We start from the raw sequence: 25,006 nt of genomic DNA on the forward strand, positions 1-25,006 counted from the left end.
TCCTCTCTCCCAGGTTTCTTCACCACCCCCCCCCCCCCCCCCCCCCCCCACACAATCAGTCTGATGAAGGATCCGGATCCAAAATATAATCTCTCCATGTTCTCCAGAGATGCTGCCTGACCCACTGAGTTATTCCAGGACTTTGTGTCCTTTTTGTCAATAGAAGCGATTGCTCGTCTAGTTCAATGACCTCCCACAGTGAAACTGACAGTGATCCTGTGGTCTTAAGAGGAAATGGTGTCTGATTATTGTGGGAAAGTCAAATGGAACAGATCTTTTCTGAGACTTTTTTTTCCAGGGTAGCTGTTTTTTTTAACTTCTCAATTCCCAAAGTAACCTTCAAGAACTTCTGTATTTCCCATTCAAAATCATCTTATAACCAATTAGGCCTGCATGATACATACAGTGTTCCATCATTCACATTATATTACATTCACGCTGTGAAAACACACATTATAGCAGAACTACGTGTAAAAGGGAGCATCCTACATATCTTGTCCATCTACACTTCAGGCTGCCTCGGCAAGGCCACCAGCTTAATCAAGGATGAGTGTCATGCCCCGGTCACTCCCTCTTCTCCCCTCTTCCATCAGGCAAAAGGTACAGAATTTGAAAACGCACACCTCCAGATTCAGGAAGTTTCTTCCCAGTTGTTACCAAGCGACTGACCTGTACTCTCACCAACTAGAGAGCGGTCCTGACTTACCATCTACCTCATTGGAGACCCTCGAACTATCCTTAATCAGACTTTACTGCTTTATCTTACACTAAACATTATTCCCTTTCTCCTATATCTGTACACTGTAGACAGCTTGATTGTAATCATGTCAGCATGCAACAAAAGTTTTCCACTGTACCTCAGTACATGTGACAATAATAATCGAACCTAAACTTTTGAACCAATTTGCTGTTACATTTACGATTTTACCGGCATATGCTCCAAAGTCCCTCGTATCCTCCACAATTATTAACATCTCCTTGGCAACCAGTGGTGTAGCATCATCCCCAATACATCACTTAATTTGTCCCCGGGTTAATTTCCATTTGCCAGTTATCATTTGACTAAACCGTCTGTGTCCACCTCAAGGTGAAAGCTGATCTTCACGTTGTTACAACATGTGGGTCAATTGCGGTCATCAGCTTGATCATGCCCCTACCTTTAAGTCTAAACTATTACTGTACATTACAAAAAGGGTTGAACACCACAGGCAATGGCCTTCCTTTCACAAAGACACTGGGCAAACATTACCCGTTGCTTCAGCCACTGAAGCTAATCTTGGATCTAATTTGCCAGCTTCCTTTGTATCTCACGCACTTTTACTTTTGAGTTGAGTTTAGTTTAGAGATACAGCGTGGAAACAGGCCCTTCAGCCCACTGAGTCCACACCGACCAGTGATCACCCCTCTCCCATCAGACAAGTAGTACAGAAGTGTGACAACACACACCTCCAGATTCAGGAACAGTTCCTTCCCTACTGTTATCAGGCAACTGAACCATCCTATCACCAGCCTGATCAGCCTGCTAGACTGACTTCAGTCACTTAATGTTTAGTTTTAGAGTTACAGCATGAAAGCAGACCCTACAGCCCATGGCAACCACTGATCACCCATCCTCACCAGTTCTATGTTATCCCACTTTCTTATCCACTCCCTGCACATTGGGATAATTTTACACAGGCCAATTAACTTACAAGCCCACACGTCTTTGGGACGTGGACGGAAACCAGAGCTCCTGGAGGAAACCCATGCGGTCACAGGGAGAATGTGCAAACTCCACACAGACACCACCAGAGGTCAGGATCGAACCTGAAACCCAGTTCAATTCCGAAGCCAGGATATAACCTGGATCTCTGATGCTGTGAAGCATCATCACTACCTGCTGAGCAACTGTAACGCCATTGTTTACTTTAACATTACCTGAAGTAGCTCATTTTTAAGTCTGTTGATGGAAGAAACTTTAATGTATTTTGCAGCAATTATTTCGATTGTGAATTAAAACAAGATAGATTTATCATCAGTTGTGGTGCAGAGAGCCAATTGACTGGTTGCATTAAGGCCTGGTTTGGTAACTAGAACGCACAGCAATGTAAGAGGCTGGAGAATTTGTAGACATAGCTCCGTCCAACAAGGGTAGTGACCTCTCCACCATCGCAGTGATCTACATGGGTCACAGCCTCAAAGAGGCAGCTAATGTCATCAAAGACGCTCTTATCTCACTACTACCATCAGGAGAGAAGTACAGCAGCCTGAGAATCATGACCTCCTGGTTGAAGAATAGCTTGTTCCTAGCAACCTGAACCCGCACATTAACCTCAACACTACCCCTGGAACTATGATCTACTATGGACTTTTTATTCCTTGGACTATGGACTTCAGTTCTGCACTATTATGGTCAGATTACCGAATATTACTGATTATTAATTTATTGCATTAATTATTATTGTCTATTTATTTGTTGTGTTATTGTGTCAATGTAAAATAACTGCAGCAACAACAATAATAAATATGTCATTGTTCTGCTGCCAATTAATTATTTTAGGTTCTTTAAGAAAATAGTTCAAAGGATGAACTACTCTCTGTATCTTATCATATTGTATTCATGTTAAAGACATTAGTTTGTTCACAAAAAAAAAAAATTCCCAAATATTCTGCTGAAGCCTGAACAATTTGACTAACTGACATTAAAAACAATGACAAACAACACCCAGACTCTCATTTGCCCAGTAGGGGAATCAAGAACCAGAGGATGTAGTTTTAGGATTTACAAGAAACATGAGGGGCAACCTTTTCACACAGAGTTTGGATATGGAACAAGCTGCCAGAGGGGGTAGTTGAGACACGTACTATAACACCATTTAAAAGACATTTGATAGGTACATGGATAGGAAATGTTTATGCGCCAAATATGGGCAGGTGGGACTAGTGTGGATGGGAGATAGGTACAAAATGCTGGTGTAACTCAGTGGGACCGGCAGCATCTCTGTATAGAAGGAATGGGTGACGTTTTGGGTCGAGACCCTTCTTCAGACTGAGCATCGGGGGGAAAGTCACAGAGAAAAGGAAGTGTAAGAGATGAAGTTGAAGGAAAATGTAGAATAGACCATTGTTAGCTAGGAGAAGGTGACAACAAAACAAACAAAGATAAAATGTAATGAGGGGGACAGTCAGACTGGCCAGAGAACTGGGTGAGAGGAAGTCAAGGGTTATTTGAAGTTAGAGAAGTCAATATTCATACCGCTGGGGTGCAAGCTGCCCAAGCAAAATATGCTATTCCTCCAATTTGTGCTGGGCCTCACTCTGACAATGGAGGAGGCCCAGGACCGAAAGTTCAGTGTGGGAATGGGAGGTCGAGTTAAAGTGTTTAGCAACTGGGAGATCAGGTAGGTTTAAGAAAGAACTGCAGATGCTGGTTTAAATCGAAGGTAAACACAAAAATGCTGGAGTAACTCAGGCAGCATCTCTGGAGAGAAGGAATGAGTGACGTTTCGGGTCTCGACCCTAAACGTCACCCATTCCTTCGCTTCAGGTAGGTTTAGGCGGACATGTTGGTCGGAGTGGGCAATTTGGGCTAAAGGGCCTGTTTCCGTGCTGGATGGCTCTGTGATGCTTCAGTTGATGACATGTTAATTTCAAGAAATAAAAAGTTTTTTTAAACTTTCATTCAGGAAATCAATAGGTAAAAATTCTTGTAAAATAAAGTTACATGAGCAATTAGATTATCAATAACATTTTAAAATGATAATTATTACTTGTATGGTTTTTAAATTCCCTCCCATCATTTTCATTTTATTTTAAAAAAATTAGATCCATAACACTGAGGTAAGCACGTTATTATACTTCAACGATGCATGCAAGTCACGATAAATCTATTGGTCATGTGCAGCCACAATAACGTCACCTTGGTTATATTTTCAAATAATTGTATCATGAATTGATGACCATATACCCATATGTTCTGAAAATTTATATTACATGCTGACATGAAAATGATTCAACTTTCAAATTGTACAAAAACAAATCAATTCATTACATATTTCTTAGCCTTTTGCATCATACAGAATTACAGCATAATACATGTTGACAAATGATTCCCAATAGCATTAACCGAATACTTCTTAAAATAACGGATGCAGACAATAGTCAGAAATTTGGAGGCAAAATTAGATTTCAATAGAGAAATAGGTAACTGGAATAAAATGGAGACTAAAACTACATTGGAATTTACAAAACAAAGGCCTGCTGAATCTCCCGCTAGCTAATTATTTTAACTTTCCTTCCCATTGCTATGCTGGCTATTCTGTCCTGGGCCTCCTGCATTGCCAGAGTAAGGCCACATACAAACTGGATGAACAAACCTCATATTGCGCCTAGGTAGCTTACAACTAGGGTTGCCAACTGTCCCGTATTAGCCGGAACATCCTGGAAATTGGGCTAAATTGGTTTGTCCCATACGGACTGCCCTTGTCCCGTATTTGACTGCTACTACTCAGGTCGAGGGGACTATCGGGTCGGAGTTTACCGCCGACACCACCACCCCTCCTTCTCATGGCCGATCATAGGTTCATGAGTTGGATGGGGTGCCGGACTTTGCATGCGACGTCGCACGTAAAGTCCAGCGCCCGGGCCAAAACTCCTCAGCTGGCCCGCCGGCTGGGCTTTGTGTGCAGTCCAGCACCCTGGCCAACTCATCGTTCACCCAGCCACGGCCGAGTCGGTCAACGAATTGCCGTCAGGAATTTGTCCCATATTTTGACCTTTTGTATCTTATTTGGGAATGAGATAGTTGGCAACCCTACTTACAGCCCAATGATATGAACAATGAATTCTTCAATTTTAAGTAACTAACCTACAAACAAACATCATCCCTCCTTTCTCCCCTCACGTTCCCCTCTCCACTCTCTTCCCTGTGCCTCACCTGGATTTGCACCCATTTTCAACTGCATTCCTTCCTCCGGCTTCACAATTCACAACTCTTCTATTCGTTGCTCACGTTTTTAGTCTGATCATCTCTGGCTTTTGTCTAACCATCTGCCTATCAAAACATGCCTTCACCTGTATCCACCTATCACTTGCCAGGCTTTGTACCCCCTCCCCCACCACAATCAGACTGAAGAAGGGTCCCAACCCGAAGTAACCTATCCATGTTCTCCAGCAATGCCAACTAACCTGCTGAATTACTCCGGCACTTTGTGTCTTTTTTTACTGAATAAAATATTTGCAAATCAACCTGTTATACATAGATACACTTTAATGAAAACTGTCACCTGCAGTGGGTTTGAAATTCTTCACATTGAGTTCTAATATTGCCATGAGTACTTGGCATGATTAACCAGGGCTGAATTTTGAGACGATTTCTTTCACAGAACTGTGAGATTGACTGGGCACGGATGTGGGCATTAGTAAAGTAAAGAACTCCAGCTTGTTAAAGTTTCACAGTGAAAGACTTCATTAATACCTTTAACGGTTTATATCCAGGACTGAAATGTCTGCTGTTCTCTGTGTGCAGACGTTCTCAGCCCAGCCTACACCTTTACTGAGATGAATGCCATTGACAAACACAGTCTTCTGAAATTCCTCACATTGAACTGGGAAATCAAGTACAGAAGAATATTAGAAAAGAACCTACCTGTGCTCCAGATCCTTCTGATGGAACAAATTCCATGGACTTCAAGATACTGGAAATAACGGAAAAATGGGCTGATTTATTGCTGAATATCGTCATTGAATTAGCAAACTGCAGCAAGACAATAGTTCTCCGTCCACATGCAAACATTGCACCCTCTCCAAAGCCTCCACGACGTCATGACTTCCTGTTTATATTCAATGCCCCGAGCAATGAAGGCAAGCAAGCGGTACGCCTTCTTCACCGCCCTATCTACTTGTGCAACCAGCTTCAGTGAGAGATATGATCCTGGACTGCCTCTACACATCAATGCTGTTAAGGGTCTTACTATTAACTGTATACTTTCCCCTTAGAGTCAACCTCCAAAAGTGTAACTCCTCACAATTGCTCAGGTCCTCAAGGATCTATGGGCTTTCATTCTAAGGTCCCACCCTTCTTCAACACGCCTTAAGACCCTACCATTCATGGTGTATACATGAGCCTCAAGACTAATGTACTCAAGCATAATTCCCAAAATGTACCACCTCACGTCTGTCAGGATTAAACGCCATCTACCATATTTCAGCCCATTTCACCAATAAAGGATATCTCTCTGCAGCCTAGTTGCCCTCTGCCATTTTGCCCGGCCCCATGGTATAACTCACTGTGTATACTCTTGAACAATAAAGGCCCCAAGTGAGATCTTGGACAACATGGATCACTTTACAGTAAAGCCAATACCAATGATGAAACGCACACCAGCAGCAGTATGTCAGCACTGCCTTTGGCTGTGGGAGGAAAAGACTGTTTGAAGATCAGGACCTCAAATCCGCTCAGCACTCACCAATCTGGAACTAATTACTTGCAGAAAATTAAATGGTCCTTTCCATGTAATCAGAACATCCTCAATGCCTTCATTTCAAAACTAGCATTGAATTTAAAAGGGAAGTACAATCACTACACATGTTAGGATGTTATGCTACATAGAAAATGCTTTGAAAATGAAATGCTCTTCACTGCAAAGATTTATAGGTGTAAAACACCAAGTTTAGGATTTTTCTATTCTGGGAACAAAGAGAAAAAACAGCAATGATTTTCACAGTGTATATGACATTTTAACTGCTTACTTCAACAACTTTTTGCAAACATGTTTTGGCCATCTTCTTGATGCAGCAAGCAACACCATTAGCTGTCATCACATGAATGAATATAGAAATTGAAGGAACATCTGCTTAGTTTACAATTTAATTTGTTTATACCCAGACAGTCTGATTAATAAAACGAACTGAATTATCACAGAGGCATCCCGATGTAACGGACTTTGTATGAGCTTCCTTAAGGCATGCGTTCAACGTCAAACAGTTCAGCACAGGGAGAGGCTCTTCGGCCCACAATGTCTGTGCTGAACATAATGTGCAGTTAAACTAATCTCCTGTGGAATGTGCACATGATCCACATCCATCCATTCCCTGCTTATCTACATGCCTATCTAAACAACGTTTAAATGCAACTATCGTATCTGGCAATCAACGCTTAGCAGCCCGTTACCCTCTCCCAACGTATGGTGGGCTCCACAGTACCAGAGAAAACAATTCATGTCCAAACCATCCTTGTAACTAGGACCCTCTAATATTGATAGCATTCTGATAAGCCTTTTCAGTGCCCATGTAAAAAAATGTGTGTGTGTGCGTGTGTATATATGTATATATATGTATATATATGCACACATACATACACGCACACGGGCGCACTGATCTTTTTTTCTCATTTATTATTTGGTTTACAGAGTAGCCAATAGTCAACAGTGTTTTATTCGTCACACATGCAACCGCACCATGAAATTTATTTTGCATATGTTACACATGCGAGTGGTGCGGTTGTTCAAAGTACTATGTTTACATATTCTGTTGTGCTGCTGCATTTCATTGTACTGTCTGGGACATATGACAATTACACTCTCTTGATTCTTGACTTTTGAATCGGGTAAGCGTAACTCAAAATTAAATTTAGATGGATAACATTTCCTAACTCACCACTAATGACATCAGCAATTAAGGACAACTACTTAAGCGCCTCGTAAACCATTTATGGGAAATCGCAGGAAGAAACGTGGAAGTGCGACCTCCGTCTTACAACTTTTGGAGTTATAACACTGATATAAGAGCAAGCGGAAACTAAACTGTCATGTCAATAACACTTGTATCAACGACAGGAACTATTTCATAAATCAGCACTCACCTCAACTCCTTCTTAACCTCTTCATAGTCAGACTGATCTTTTAGCTTTTCCTCAAGTTGCTTCAAAAATATACAAAAATAGACAGCTTAGAGAAGTATAATAATATAGTAAGCATTCAGCTCAGGAACAGGCCCTTCGGCCCATAATGTCTATGCCGAACATGATGCCGCCATCACTTATCTACCCGCACATAACCCATATCCCTCCATATCCATACGCCTCTCCAAACATTTTATAAATGCCACCAGCGTATATACGTGCTTGATCCACCACCCCCAGCAGCGGCTTCCAGGCACTCACCACCCTCTGTATAAAGTCTGTTCATCATTTCAAGCCAACAAACTCTCTCCGCATCCTCTTACCTTGAGCGTGCTGTTCTTCGCAGTAAGTTGCTGCTCAAGTTGGGAGACCTGATTTGTTGAGGTCTCATGGAGTTTTGTCAGATTTGCCTGCAATCTCTGCACATCCTCAACCAACTGCATAACTTCACGGTCTTTCGCAGCTAATTCAACCTCCAGACTTGATCGTGTTAACACTTCAATAGCTTGTTCCTAGTCAACCAGAATACAAATTTCATGTATTAATATTCCTTTGTGTTCACACAAAACCACAAAATAATGCACTTCCAGTTCATTCACGAACAGTAGGAGGAATGCTAAACAGATGGAATCCCTTGGAATGTATCTAAGAAATAGAAGCAAGTGCTTGGTCCCTTCAGCTCGTTCTGTCGGTTAGTATGATATTGTTCCTCGTTCAGCTTCCAGCCCAATTCTCACAGTGTCCGACAATCTGTTGATCTTAGGTAGACAAAAGTGCTGGAGAAACTCACCGGGTGAGGCAGCATCTATGGGGCGAAGAAAATAGGCAACGTTTTGGGCCGAAACCCTTCTTCAGACCGATGTGACAAAATGTTTAAGAAGGAACTACCGATGCTGGATTTATAGATAAACTCCATAGATGCTGCCTCACCCGCTGAGTTTCTCCAGCACTTTTGTCTACCTTCGATTTTCCAGCATCTGCGGTTCCTTCTCAAACAATCTGTTGATCTTAGTTTAGTTTAGTTTAGTGGCACAGCATGGAAACAGGCCCTTCAGCCCAACAAGTCCGTGCCGACCCATACACTAGTTCTATGTCTATCATTTGACAATAAAGTATTATTCATTCATTCCTTCACACTGGGTCAATTTACAGAAGCCAATTAAACTACAAACCTACACGTCTTTGGAATGTGGGACGAAAACGGAGCAGAGAAAACCCACGCGGTCACAGGGAGAACATGCAAACTCTGTACAAACAGCACCCGTAGTCAGGATCGAACCCAGGTCTCTGGCGCTGTAAGGCAGTAACTCAACCACTGCACCACAGTGCAAAGACTTAGACTGAGAATCCACCAACCCTCCAGGACTGGGGATTCCAAAGATATATAACTCCCTACAGTAAACAAAGGACATTTTCCTCAGCCTAATTCTCAATGTCAGAACCCTTTTCCTGAGCTTTGAGTGATTCCATTAAGTTCTCAACAACCTAAAAAAAAAAACACATTTATTTTTATAATTCTTTGCCCAATAACACAGATTTTAAAGCACCCTGTACCTCACCTATTCATACACCTGTAGAAGTTCAAGAGAGTATTTATCAACGGTGTGTCGGCAACTCGAACACCAAGGACTGACGGAGATTACAAAAAGTGGTGAACACTGGCCAGTCCATGGGTACTGACCTTCCCACCATCAAAGGGAACTATCGGAGTCATTGCCTCATGAAGGCAGACCGCATCATCAGAGACTCATGCCACCCTTCCACACACACATTTCACTCCTGCCATTGGGAAGATGGTATAGGAGTCTGAAAACTGTAATGCTCCTGTCCCACTTAGGCGATTTTTTAGGCGACTACAGGAGAATAGGCTATTGCCACATGATTGCCGGGGTGTCGCCTGTATGGTCGTGAATAGCCTCCTCAGTCGCCCAAAGAATCATAGCGTTTTTCTGGTCGCCGCTGGATTTTGAAATGTTCACAACTTTTTGGCGACAGTTGGCATGTCGTAGGTTGTCGCCAGGATGACGTAGGTTATCGCCGGTGCTGACCGGTGAATTCCATTGGCGACTACCTACGTCAACCGGCAACAGGTTCCGGCAATTGATTTGTCTTCAGTTGTCCCGGTTGGTGTAGGTTGTCATAGGTGTGGTCGTAGGTGAACATCCTAATGGGTCGCTGGTTGTCGGTAGCTTGCCTTAGCTTGACGTCGACTAGGTGGTAGGTTGTTGTAGACATGGTCGTAGGGGAGGTCCAGTTGCCGTTTTTTTGGCGACCAGCTACAACTATGACAGTCGCCAGCAATTGCCGAAAAAAATCGCCTAAGTGGGACAGGCCCATAACGTCCAGGTTCAGGTTCAGGAGCAGCTTCGGAACATATGACAATATAATACTCTCGACTTTTGATTCCAACATTTTCCCCAAAACGTAAGTGTGGTTAATTCATCTACAATTTGTACCCCGGCCTTTTCCTGAGTAACAGAGCTACGTTAAGGTTCTGACTGTCTACCCTAGCCATGCCTCATTAGTGCATAAACTCCTTGCAGTCTCCCCTCAACCTCTGACACTGCAGAGAAAACAATCCAGATTCATCCAATCTGTCCTTATAGATCACACCCTCTAATCTAGGCAGCATCCTGCACCCTCTTCAATGCCTTCGCACCCTTCTGTTCGACCAGAACCATACACAATACTCCAAATGTGGCCTGTCCTAAAGAGTCCTATAGAGCTGCATCATGACTTCCTGACTGTTAAAATCATCGTACTGATCAATGACGCCAAGCAGACCATACACCTTCTTGATCTCTCCATCTACATGAAGAAGGGCCCCGCTCCAGAGATGTGTGATCTGTTGCGTTACTCCAGCACTTTGTGCCATTTTTGTAAACCAGCAGCTGCAGTTCATTGTTTTAACATCTACTTATGTTCCCACTATTAGGGAGCTGTGGGCTTGGACAGCAAGATCTTTCTGTTCATCAATACTGCTAAGAGTCTTTGGCATTAACTGTATACTTTCTCCTTACATTCGACTTCCCAAAGTACAACACCTGGCACTCGTCTGCCATTACTCTGCCCATGTCTGTGGCTGATCTATATCCCGCTGTATACTTTGACAACCTTCCTACTGTCCCCAACCTCACAAATTTTGGTGTCATCTTCAAAATTATTAACCAACCCATCTACATTTACGTGCAACCCATTTATATATCTCAAACACTAAGATCCCAGCAGAGATCGCTGTGGAACTCCACTAGTCACAGACATCTCGCCAGAATAGCCCCCTTCTGCCACAATCCTGCCTTTTATCAGTAACCCAGTTTTCAATCCAAATAACCAAGTCACTGTGGATCCCAGGCATCTTAATCTCCTGGATCAGCCTAATCACTAGCAATAGAAGGCCAAAAAAATGATGAAGTGGTTGAAGATAGAATATGAGAGTTAACGCATAAAAACTGTAAAAGATTTTGTAAACCATATAAAAAGAGAAATTAAGCCATGGTGTTTACTCTGTCACGGCCAGGAAAACCCATATAGACAATAAAGGACTTGCTGAGGTATGAAGAAATATTTTGTGTCATCATTGTGGGAAACATTATGTATGAGTAATTGAGGGGAATGAAAAGCTGGTAACAGTGGGAAGTATAAAACAATTCACATCATTTTGGAGAGAAAGGCTTGGACATATCATCCAGACATTGCAGCAGCCAAACAAGCCATGATAGGACAAAATTTATAGAGTTATGGAATCAGACAGCACAGAAACAGGCCCTTCAGCCCAACTTGCCCACACCAGACAACATGTCCCATCAAGACTAGTTCTACCTGCCTGTATTTGGTTCATATCCTTCTATGATTGTCACTTTGATTTCACTATACAATTTCACAAATGAAAGCATTGCTACTTTCCTTTCACTGTACATCTTGTATGTGTATGTGACAAATAAAGTTGACTTGACATATCCAATCCCTGGACCTATCTAAATGCTGCTTAAACGTTGCGATAGTACCTGCCTCATCTGTCTCCTCTGGCAGCTCATTCCATACACCCTCCACCCTTTGTGTAAAAGCGTTACCCCCCAGGTTCACCCCGTACACCACCGCTATCCTACACACTAGGGACAATGTATAATTTATAGAAGTTAATTAACCTACAAACCCGTCCGTCTTTGGAGTGTGGAAGAAATCCCAGGCAGAATGTACAAATCCTGCACCTACACTCTTAAAAATAGCGGAGTCTGGGGATATGGGGAGAAGGCAGGAACGGGGTACTGATTGGGGATGATCAGCCATGTTCACATTGAATGGCGGTGCTAGCTCGAAGGGCCGAATGGCCTACTCTCCTGCACCTATTGTCTATTGTAGTCAGGATGGAACCCGGGTCTCTGGCGCTGTAAGGCAGCAACTCTACCACTGCGCCACTGTGCTGCCTCTTCTCTCCATATGCTTCTCCAGTCTCCCCTTAAAGGCCTGGATAGGGTGGATGTGGAGAGAATGTTTCCACTAGAGGGAGAGTCTGGGACCAGAGGTCATAGTTTCAGAATTAAAGGAGTTTCCTTTAAGAAGATGTAGAGGAATTTCAGGGTGATGAATCTGTGGAATTCAATGCCACAGAAGGCAGTGGAGGCCATGAATGGATATTTTTAAGGCAGGGATATAGATTCTTGATTAGTGCGGGTGTCAGGGGTTATGGGGTGAAGGTAGGAGAATGGGGTTAGAGGGGAAGATAGATCAGCCATGATTGAATGGCAGAGTAAACTTGATGGGCAGAATGGCCTAATTTTGCGCCTATCACTTATGAATTTATGAACCTGTACTACTGACCACACTCATTCCCTGTGGTGGAGATTCAACTCCTCTCCTCTCTGAGTAAATACATTTCTTCTGATTTTCAACGACCATTTAATCTCAATGGCCTTCCTTCACATTGCTCTCCGTAAATGTAGAAACATTTTTTCAGTGTCCATTTTAACAAAATCTTTCAGTCGTCTATAAGGTCACTTCTTAAGAGAAAGAAATCCAAAATAGTTAATTTCTTGATGAATTCTCTCCTTGCTATGAGTGGGCTGTAAACAATTCCCAAAAGCATCTTTTCTCACTAGTTTTATTTATTTCCACCCCAATCCGCGTTAAAATGTGCAGGAAAGAACTGTAGAGAGAAACATAGAAAATAGGTGCAGGAGTAGGCCATTCGGCCCTTCAAGCCTGCACCGCCATTCAATATGATCATGGCTGATCATCCAACTCAGTATCCTGTACCTGCCCTCTCCATACACCCTGATCCCTTTAGCCACAAGGGCCAAATCTAACTCCCTCTTAAATATAGCCAATGAACTGGCCTCAACTACTTTCTGTGGCAGAGAATTCCACAGACTCACCATTCTCTGTGTGAAAAAAAAATATTCTCATCTCGGTCCTAAAAGACTTCCCCCTTATCCTTAAACTGTGACCCCTTGTTCTGGACTTCCCCAACATCGGAAACCATCTTCCTGCATCTAGCCTGTCCAACCCCAGATGCTGGTTTAAATCGAAGGTAGACACAAAATGCTAGAGTAAGTCAGCGGGACAGGCAGCGGGAGATGAGTTCCGCTGAGTTACTCCAGCATTTTTTGTCTACCATCCTCGTTAAACCTGTTCTTCAGAGGTAAGATCATTGCTCGTTATGGTCCTCACTCAGTCCTTTACTTGTGGGTCTTTTTCTATTTTATCTGCTTCTGCTAAATATCATGTCCCATAAAAATCCAAGTCATCCATAGTTTGAGAAACTGCTAATCCTCGCCACCCTCAGATTTCTCACAACAAGCAAAATTAATCTGTTGTTGTTCACTAATACCCATGTTGTTTGGGTATTTTGTCCATAATTCCTGATTTTTTTCCCCCCATTTTAAAATGTCAAAGTTACAGTAATGATTTTCCAATTAAAAGAGACAGTTCATGAACTTAGAGAACTTTGCACACATTAAAAAAACTGCAGATGGCAGAAATTGAACTTGAAACTAGATATTGCTACACTCAGCAGCTCAGGTAGTGTCTATAAAAAGAGAAACAGAGTTAATGTTTCAGATCCACAAGTCTTAAAACTGAAATGTAAACCCTTTCCCTTTCCATTAATGATGAGAGTTTCCAGCATTCTGGTTCTGGTTTTATTTATTAAGTTATAGTGAAACATGTACGGAATCCTCACCCACCTTTTGTTTCAGTTTGTGGGATGGGAACCGCTTGAACCTGGTGATTTTCTGACCCATTACTTTCTATATCTGACATTTTGCTAAAGTTAGTTCTGCTGAATCTCTGTTTGCTACAATATCAGTTTTGCCAGGATGGCCTTTACAATAAATACTGGCTTAAAATCATAATTCACTATGTCGGCGGCGCGACTCACCCGTTGCAGCGGCCCCTACAGCCTGTCTGTCTTTTTTAAATTTTTTGTCTAGTTAAATGTAGTGTTGGTGTTTTTTTAATACTGGTTTTAAATGTGTATATGTGGGGGGCGGGGGGGGAGGTGGAAACTGTTTTAAATCTCTTCCCTGTCCGGGAGACCCGACCTTTTCCCTGTCGGGTCTCCGTTGTCGTTGGGGCCTAGCACCGTGGAGCGGCCTCCAACCTGAACGACCCGGGGGCTCGGGAGACTGCGGAGCTGCGGACTACTCACCATCGTGGGGCTGGCCGGCCTCGGAGCGTGGGGAGCGGTGGTGACTCGCTGCTGCGACTCGACTCCTGGGGCTCGGAGGCTCCAGCAACGCAGCCGCAGGTCCGGTGGACTGGGACATCGGGAGCTCGCGCGTCCGGGGGGAGAGACCGCTTCCCGGAGCTCCCGCAACACGACTTCTCCAACCCGTGTCGCGGGGTTGGAACGACCCGGAGCGGGGACGTACATCGCCCGGCACGGCTTCATGGCCGTGGGACATTCCAGCGCCCGCCGGGGGCTCCAATATTGTGACTTTTAGACCGGGAGCGGGGCCGTAAATCGCCCGGCACGGCCTAAAATGGCCATGGGACTTAGCATCGCCCGCCTGGGGCTTGGACATCGGGAGAGACATGGAGAACAGGGAAGAGAAAAGACTTTGCCTTCCATCACAGTGGGTTCACTGTGATGGATGTTTGTGTGAATTAAATTGTGTGTATGTCTGTAGGAAATTGTCTTTGTTTGTATGGCTGTGGAAACGGAATTTCGTTTGAGCCTCACTGAGGTTCAAATGACAATAAATGGTATTGTATTGTATTGTATTGTATTGTATTGTATTGTATTGTATTGTATTGTATTGTATTGTATTGTTGCCTAGTTCCTTAGTTTCAGTTTTAAGAAAATAAAACTCAAAAAAAGAAATCAAGAAATTAAATGTCTGGACAGCACGGTGGCGTAGCGGTAGAGTTGCTGCCTTACAGCGCTTGTAGCGCCGTTTGTAGCGGGATCTAATCGATCCCGATTAGAGGAGCAGTCTGTACGGAGTTTGTACGTTCTCCCCATGACCGCATAGGGTTTTCTCCGAGATCTTCGGTTTCCTCCCACACTCCAAAGACGTGCAGGTTTGTTGTTTAATTGGCTTGTGTGTATGTGTAAATTATCCCCAGTGTGTGTAGCATAGTGTTAATGTGTGGGGATCGCTGCTCGGTGTGGAGCAGGTGCGCCAAAGGACCTGTTTCCGTGATGTATCTCTAAACTAAACTATATTAACCCTGAGTTTTTTATTCTCCCTTTCTGCAGTTCCGAGTAATTCCTTTTTGCAGTTCTTTGTTTCACTGCCAGTCTTCAGGATCTGGACTGGTTTTGCCTTTTTGTCTGCATTACTTTGATCCCATCTTCAGTCACCCAGGATTTGTTTTTGGCAACAAGGGCTCTTGTCCCTGAGGAGTACAAGTGATCGTGCATCACTAAGTTCCTTCTCCAACCTCCCCACTGCTCCAGTGTGGTTTTACCCACAAGCACATTTGCTGACTTTACTGTCTACACTGTGGCTCACTGCGTGAGACTTACCTTCACATCTACTATCTTTCTCACATTTGTCTCTCTCAAGCATGACATTGAACTCATTCATAACGTGGCTGCTACTCCATAAGTGTTCATGCATTGTGCATTGTGAAGCTGCTGACAAAAGCTGCCCTGTTACTCATTGCCAATAGGGGCTGCATTCTTGTTGGCTTGGTGTCAGCTTGCTGCAAGGTTTTGTTAGCACCCTCCAGAAATATTACAACCGAATATGTTTCTCCAAATCTACATGCACATTTAAAGAAAAATTAAAAGCACTCAACTGTAGGATGGTAAATTCCTTCAGGTGAATATTGCAATTCTCCTGAGCTCTTTTATAAACCTGCCTCTAAATACTTTCCATTGCAACTTATTCCACTTGCCCCACCTCACTGCCCATGACTGCTTCCTTGCCTGTTCGCACATTTCAGGAATTACACTTTGTGCCATTATTTTTTTCGGTTTTCATTGGGATAATGTTTCATCGGATTCTGAAATTCTTGCAGCCTTCTGCAATTTTCTTGTGTGTTTCCCCGACCAATGCCCACAAAGAAAGGCCAAGCTGGCCATTCGTGGGTCAGGGTGCCGGGCGGAAGAGTGCCCCGCCCGAGCTGACTGCCTGCCCCACGGGTTACGTCCGTGCCCAGATGTCCCTCGAAAAGGAGGGAAACGATGGAGGGGTTGTGGTTCTGGTGGGCACAGCGGGTACAGCGACTGTACCCTGGACTAGGATTGTAATATAGTCTGTTAATATTTAGTATTAAGAATATTTGGTAACTTTGTATTGTGGTAGTGAGTATTGTGGTAGTCGGTATTATTTGTTTTGTAAATATTATTATTGTAAATAATTGGATTCGTTTATTTTTGGTAAAGAAATTGTACCAAGCAAGTGGAGCGTGACTTGTGACTGAACGTGCCCGCTGGAGCTTGTGGCGTGAGGTGATTAAACACAGATAGTATCACATTCCGCTCTATAGCACATGAAGTCTGGAACCTATGGAAGATGCCAACCGTGCATGCACCACCTCTAAAGGAACGACCCCACCCCAACACCCACATTTGCTTGTCATTAAAACCTGGGCATTTATCGGCAGAATTAATAGCAATTCTGCGCATGGTGGTGCAGCATTAGAGTTGCTGCCTTACCGCACCAGAGGCGCAGGTTCAATCCTGCTTGTCTGTAAAGAGTTTGTATGACCTGCGTGGGTTTTCTCCAAGATCTTCGGTTTCCTCCCACACTACAAAGACGTACAGGTTTGCAGGTTAATTGGCTTGGTATAAATGTAAAATTGTCCCCAGTGTGTGTAGGGTAGTGTTAATGTCTGGGGATCGCTGGTTGGTGTGGACTCGGTGGGCCAAAGGGCCTGTTTCCACGCTGTATCTCTAAACTAAACAAAGTGAATTGGAACATCTATGACAGTTTACAGTGAAAAACGTGATTATCAGTCAATCCCTCATTTCAATCATATTCTTTAATGGCTTACCACATCAGGAGCTTTCTGAATCTGCGTGGCCAGCTGAAGGGATTTGTTAGCTGAGGAAAGCTGCTCGCGTAAGGACTCTGCTTCTCTCTGAACCACTTCTGCCCTCTGAGAAAAAGGGGAGAAAAAACAAACTTATTCATTGAACAGCTGACAAATTATATGGGCCCATTAATCAATTTCTGCGCCACTGACTATAACAGATTTTCCTTAACAGTCAACCTAATGAATGTAAAACGAAAATACTGGAAGTGATGGATATTCATTTTAAACCGTACAAGGAGGAAATAATTGAGTGATTATGACAGCAATTTAACGCCAGGAGCAAGGAATCCCTGCTGATATTAATGTTGCAGCTCAGTGATTTTTTCAGACAGAATAAAAACAAGTGGAACGAGATTCTTTTATTCAATTTCTTTTTCCACAGATGTGACTGAAGGGGATTTTATTTGTAATGGGGCGGGGGAGCAGAAGAGCAGACTTTTTTTTAAACCACGGGGGGGGGGGGGGGAAGAGATATAAATAAGTGATCAGGAGGTCAGGATATGAGGAGAGTGAAGAGGTGTTAAGAGAAGGGGATGGAAGGGGAAAGAGGAGATTGAAATAGAACAGAGAAGTGTGGGTACCCAGGGGTTGGCATGAATATGATAGGCAGAATAGCCTGTTTCCACGCTGCACAAAACCAGAAGTGTGAGGAGAAGGAGCAGGGTAAGAAGAATGTGGGGTGGAAGATTGCAACCTTCACGTGGTCCACCCTGTTTCGACTAATGCAATCAACTCAACGTGTACAAACGGAAGATCAAATAGAACAAGTTGTCCAACAACTTTAGGCTGTGCACCCCACACGAAAGAAGAAGAAGGGTAAGAATGAAGAAGCAGTGGACAGGCAGAATGGGATGGTGAGAGAGAGTCATACAACACAGAAACCAGAGCTTTGGCTAACGTCCATGCCAACCAAACTGCCCCATCTAAATGAGTCCCACCTGCCTGTGTTTGGTCCATACCCCTCCAAACCATTCATATCCATGTATCTGTCCAAATGTTTCTTAAACATTGTGATAGTACCTGCCACAACTACCTCCTCTGGCAGCCGTTCCATATACAGTACCTACCACCGCTGGTGTAAAAAGGTTGCCCTTCAGGTTCCCATCTTTCTCCCCTCAACTTAGATATCACAGCTTGGCATATATTCCTGTTCATCTTTCCTGTTCATGTGCCTGTCAATTTGTACCTGTCTTGACAGCTCCCTCTGGCAGCTCATTCCATACTCACCATCTTCTTGAGAAAAACATGCTCTCAACTCCTTTTCAATTTTTTCCCTCTCACCTTAAATCTACACCCTCAAGCTTTAGACTACCATACCCTGGCAAAAATCTGTGACCATCCATCTTACCTATGCCCCTCAAGATTGTATAAAGCTCAATAAGGTCATCCCTCAGCTTCCTACGCACCGAGAAAAAACTTCCCAGCCTATCCAGTCTGTCCTTTTAACTCAAGCTCTCCAGTCCTGGTAACATCATAGGATCGTTGAGAAACAGCATGGAAACTGGCTCTATGGCCCACCAAGTCCATACTGACCATCAACTACATTAATCTAATCCTATTTCATTCTCTCTCAATTCCCCCCCGCCCCCAGACTGTACCAGTCACCTACACACTAGGGGCAATTTACCAGCACCCAAACACAAACCCACACGTCTTTGGGATGTGGGGGAAACGAGTGCACTCGGAGAAAACCCATGCCGTCACAGGGAGAACATGCAAACTCCACACAGACAGCATCCGAGGTTAGGATTGAACCGGAAAGCTGGCGCTGTGAGGCAGCGGCTCTACCCGCTGCACCACCCTAGGTCCCAGTGAATTATTTTTACACCCTTTAATGACAAAGGGTGTAATGACTTTCTTCATATAGTTGGATGGGAAGAAAAGATGAGCGGTGACAAAAAGGGAACAGGAAGAAGGTGGGGGGTGCAAAAGGAGAGAGGGGAGGGAGCAATAAGGAGAGTGAGAAACTGCAAGACGAAGATCAGTCACCAAAACATATAATCTGTTACCTGATTAGCTCGTTCCAGGTCTGTCATGATCATTTCAATTTCGTCTGCTCTGTAATAGAAAGAATGGAAGTGAATTACAATCCTAAACTCTGTGCAAATATATCTGTGCATTATGTTGGCCCTCTATACATGGCGACTCTTTACATGCTTTGTGTATGGGACACAAAACTAAGAATTTCACTGTAACTGATAATAAAGTGTTCATTCATTCAAAAGTAGTCCTCACCTCAGTAATTATTTTGGATTGGAAATGTCCTTATATAACATTGGAAAACACACTTCATCCAGAGATTTATGTTATATTGCACAATCCTGGTCTATTTAATTTGGCTGCAAAACAGTTGGCCAAATTATACTCTGATACCCGACACTTCCTTCCACGCTACCCTCCAAAATACAGTCAGTCTGAAGAAGGGTTTCGGCCCGAAGCGTTGCCTATTTCCTTCGCTCCATAGATGCTGCTGCACCCGCTGAGTTTCTCCAGCATTTTGTGTACCCTCCAAAATACATCATTGCTTTATGGACGACAGATGGCACAATGGGCTAAGTGTTCGGCTGGCAACCGGAAGGTAGCTGGTTCGAATCCCGCTTGGAGTGCATACTGTCGTTGTGTCCTTGGGCAAGACACTTCACCCACCTTTGCCTGTGTGTGTCCTTGGGCAAGACACTTCACCCACCTTTGCCTGTGTGTGTGGATGTAATTATGTGAAGCACTTTGGGGTCAATGCAAGTTGACTAAAAATGTGCTATATAAATAAAGAAATTTAATTTTAAAAAATTTATAATGTTCTCTCAATCCTTACAACACTAAATAAAGCCTTTGCAGCTCTGTTGTCCCAGCAGTGGTAATATGAATTATGTACTAAGAATAAGAAACAGAAAGGTCTCTTAAGCACAGAACAGGGGAAGATTCACAAGAAAACTAACAAAAAAAAAACATTACAAAAGAGCACAGTGCAACAAAAGCACTGAATATGTAGAACGGACTTACTTCCATCTTTAGAGTCACAGAGTCATACAGCACGGAAACAAACCCTTCGGCCCAACTTGCCCATGCTGACCAGCATGCCCAATATACACTAGTCACGTCTGCCAATTTGGCCCACATCCCACTATATCTTTCCTATACATGTGCCCATGCAAATGTGGTTGTAGTTCCTGCCTCAACTACCTCCTCTGGCAGCTCGTTCCATATACCCACCACCCTCAGGTACCTATTACATTTTTTCCCTCTCACCTTAAACCTGTGTCTTCTGGTTCTTGGATCCCCTACTCTAGGTAAAATACTGTGTGCATTTACTCTATCTATTCCCCTCATTATCTTATACACCTCTAAAAGGTGCAGGAAAAATGTTCCCAATGTGGGGCTAGTCCAGAACCAAGGACCACCGTCTTAGAATAAAGGGGAGGTCATTTAATACTGAGGTGAGAAAAAAACTTTTTCACCCAGAGAGTTGTGAATTTACGGAATTCCCTGCCACAGAGGGCACTGGAGGCCAAATCACTGGATGGATTTAAGAGAGAGTTAGATAGAGCTCTAGGGGCTAGTGGAGTCAAGGGATATGGGGAGAAGGCAGGCATGGGTTATTGATAGGGGACCATCAACCATGATCAAAATGAATGGCGGTGCTGGCTTGAAGGGCCGAATGGCCTCCTCCTCCACTTATTTCCTATGTTTCTATGTTTCTAAGATCACCCCTCAGCTGCCTGCACTCCAAGGAGTAAAGTCCTAGCACTCTAACCTCTCCCTTTAGCTTAGGCCCTAAAGCTCTGGCAACATCCTCATAAATATTTTCTGCACTCATTACAGATAAACAACATCCTTCCTACAGCAGAATGACCAAAACTGAACATAATACTCCAAATGCAGTCTCGCCAACGTCTTGAATAACTGCAGCATAACATCACAACTTCCATATTCATTACCCTGACTGATGAAGAGGCAAATATACAAAAAGCCGTCTTGACCACCCTTTCTACTTTAGGAGTAACTAGTACCTGAACTCCTAGATCAGGGGTGGGGAACCTTTTCATGTTGGAATGCCACATTGTTAGCTAATCTAGTAATCTAATAAAGCCGTATCCAAGAAACTTCAATTAGATATACCTCAAAATGTACATTATTTTGTTCAAATAGCCCTCATGACTTACTAATGTTTTAATTGTGGCTGTCAGTCGAGTTGGATTATTTCGTTGAATCTTCTTTTACTCTTTGGTATTTTAAATACGTTCATTTTAAGATTAAAATAAAAGTAATAAAAGACGAACAAAAACATATTAATACAAATAAAAGGTAGACAAAAATGCTGGAGAAACTCAGTGGGTGAGGCAGCATCTATGGAGTGAAAGAAATAGGCAACGTTTCGGGTCGAGACCTTTCTTCAGGTCTGAAGAAGGGTCTCGACCCGAAACGTCAAGACCCTTTAGGCAACCCTTTTTCGCCCTATTTCCTTCGCTCCATAGATGCTGACTCACCTGCTGAGTTTCTCCAGCATTTTTGTCTACTACGATTTTCCAGCATCTGCAGTTCCTTCTTAAATAAAAGTAAAAGGATTTGTTCTACAAAATTTGGATTCATTCAAAAGGCCGCAGGTTCCCCACCCCTGTCCTAGATGCCTCTGCTCTACAACACTCCCCAGGGCCCGACCATTCACTGTGAAGGTCCTGCCCTGGTTTGACTTCACAAAACGCAACAACTAGCACTTATCTGCGTTCCTCAGCCCACTTGCGCAACTGACTAAGATCATACTGTCATTTTTGATAACCATCTTCGCTGTCTATGATATAAACCCATTTACTGTCAACTGTAAACCTACTAATCATGTATTTTATATTACCAACCAAATTGTTGATATGAACCACAAACAGCAATGGGTTTAGCACTGCAGATTCCCGAGGCACAGCGCCAGTCACATATTGCCTGAGGAAACATTCCTGAACAGATTTGACGAATTCCACCACATTTAAGGCCTTGGTACTATGACAATATTCAAGACTCAGACACTAATCCACAACAGAAATGAAATTTACTTGCTATATTTATTGGTGACCACTGAAAAATGCCAGGTACAACACATGATAAATGGGACCAGCATTATATTGGGGAATCAAATACACAGGACAAGATGTTAAGAAGTCCCTTGTGCCAATAGGTGGGGAGCATTTCACGACATTCGTTGATTGTTGAGAGTGGTAGACGCTCAACATCGGTGGGGGGCGGGGGGGGGATACGTATATCTTGGCCTGGGTAACCTTCAGGACAGTTGGGCACAGGACACATCATCAGTAGTGTACCCTTGCATCACTGGGTGTTTCGGCCTTTTAACACTATACACCCTCCACAAGGGCGGCCCGCTGCAGGATGATCAGCCCTCAGCGCGTGTCCCGTGTCAAACCGTCCCAAAGATTCACCCTGACGTACTTGGGGCCAGCATGGGTCTTTCCGCTTAGTTAAAATCCGGGAAAGTTAAAATCCACTACTATGATATTAATGAGGAAATAATGACCAAGACAAGGCCGGGTTCAATCATACACACAACTTGGATGTAGATGGAACTGAATTGAATTGCAAGATACACCACAGAATCAAGCCCAGCAGCCAGTGATCGATCACCCGTTCACCGTCGTTCTATGTAATCACACTCGCTGTACATTAGGGGCAATTTACAGAGGCCAAATAACCTTCAAAGCGTGCAACATGCACACTGACAACACCCGAGGTCAGGATTGAACCTGGGTCTCTGGCACTGTGAGGCAACATCAGTTGCACCACTGTGCCAACACAGTAGATGAACTGTCAAAGGACAGTTGACAGGCTGACTACTCCTGTCCACAAATCTCCAGGCTTTGAGAAGCATGACTGAATTTGTTTTATAAACATTTAAAAATAAAATTTCACGTGGCATAAATTGAAACGGCAATAAAATAATGTATACTGTGGCTATGCTGAAAAACAGGCAGCCTGAGGTCTCTGGAGGTTTCAATTGTTCGTATATTTGCTACCTACAATATTCTGTACTCACTGTTTCTTTACTTAAAATGTTCTCACCATAATCACATATTTTCTATTTAGTAACCGTTTCAAAAATGGACTCTGATTCTAATCCACAGCAGAAATGAAATTTACTTGCTATATTTATTGGTGACCACAGAGAAATGCCAGGTACAACACATGATAAATGGAACCAGCATTATTGTAGCATGAAAATGGTGAATGGCAATCTAAAATGTATAGGTTTAGTACAATGTTATTGCCAATGCTCCTCCTACGCTCTCACAAAGCAAAAATGTTGTACTTTAGATGAGATGAGACATTATCTCCAAAGGAAGCAGAACAATTAACGTTCCATTGGGGAAACCAGTAAAAATTCTGCATAACAGCAGAATCTGCATAATCAGATGGAACTTTTCTTTGAGACCAATGATACCCCAGATATCTCACCCTCCCTATTATGGTAATCTTTTAAGGCGTGTATTAGAGGTTCTATTATTTCATACCAAGCTTTTAAAAATAAAAAGAATAGGACGGAACAATTGCAACTTGATTTAGAAAACTCGAAAGATCCAACTATAGATAAACACAAGATAGCAATATTGAAATTTAAACTAAACCAAATGTTATCTGCAAGAGTTATTAGATTTCAAATAACAAAACAGGAAAATTTTGAATTTGGCAATAAGCCACACAAACGTTTAGCACGTCAGCTGAAAAAAGGTGAAAAGGATCAGACTATTCTAAAAATTAAATCAGACAAAGACGAATTGTTAATGCTGCCCAAAGACATTAACGAAAGATTTGTTCAATTTTATCAAAATTTATATACATCCAAAACATCAACAGAAAGCAGTAAAATCACAAACTTTCTGGCCAACTGTAATCTCCCAACACTTAACCCACTGGAACAAGAGGAATTAGGAGCATAGGTTTCAATCAAAGAAATAGAAGAGACAATAAATTCACTGAAGAACGGTAAAACCCGGTACCGGGACCAGACGGGTTCAGTAATGAATTTTATAAAAGATTTCACGAGGTAATTTCACCACGTTTACACAAGCTTTATACATATGCATTTAAAGTACAGACACTACCACAAACACTAGCTGAATCAACTATCAAACTTATACCCAAAAAAGATAAATATCCAGAAGATCTGGTTCATACAGAGCAATTGCCCTGCTAAATACAGATCAGAAAATAGTAGTGAAAACTTTGGCAAGAAGACTAAGTAAATACGTTCATAAATTAATACATTTGGATCAAACGGGGTTCATACCTAAGAGACATTCATTTAATAATTTGAGACGTCTTTTTAATATAATGTACTCACACAAAATTGAAGAAGACTTATCAATTATTTCAATGACCTAAAGAAAATTCTTTTGGATCAGAAAGAGAGTTGATAATTTTTTTTTAAATTTGCATTGTTAACTTTTACATTTGCAAAAGAGGTGTCGTCTCAATCAAAGAATTATCAAGAAAATAGCTCAATATTCCATCATGTCATCTACAGCTGGACTATTGGCTACATGGTTAGAAACAAAGAATGATTGTAAGAGCTTTTACTTGTACATAAAACAGAAAGGGTTACCGAAGACAAATAGTCATGCCGACCAAGGTGCCACATCCCAAGTG

The 25,006-nt window shown here is 42.8% G+C and overlaps 1 protein-coding gene across 7 annotated transcripts in view; it reads right to left on the bottom strand.

Moving 5' to 3' along the window:
- The window catches only part of cux1 (cut like homeobox 1), a 445,449-nt gene that overhangs the window by 197,229 nt on the left and 223,214 nt on the right, over positions 1-25,006 (bottom strand). For all 7 annotated transcript variants that reach the window (XM_033045571.1, XM_033045568.1, XM_033045567.1 and 4 more), the window contains exons 9-13: positions 19,375-19,423; positions 17,324-17,428; positions 8,203-8,391; positions 7,841-7,899; positions 5,627-5,675 (exon numbers count right to left, since the gene is read on the bottom strand). In XM_033045571.1, coding sequence (XP_032901462.1) covers positions 5,627-5,675; positions 7,841-7,899; positions 8,203-8,391; positions 17,324-17,428; positions 19,375-19,423 — 451 coding nt within the window. The remainder of the gene's footprint in view (positions 1-5,626; positions 5,676-7,840; positions 7,900-8,202; positions 8,392-17,323; positions 17,429-19,374; positions 19,424-25,006) is intronic.

Source organism: Amblyraja radiata, chromosome 28 (genome assembly GCF_010909765.2).
Source record: "Amblyraja radiata isolate CabotCenter1 chromosome 28, sAmbRad1.1.pri, whole genome shotgun sequence".
In the NCBI taxonomy this organism is placed as follows: domain Eukaryota; kingdom Metazoa; phylum Chordata; class Chondrichthyes; order Rajiformes; family Rajidae; genus Amblyraja; species Amblyraja radiata.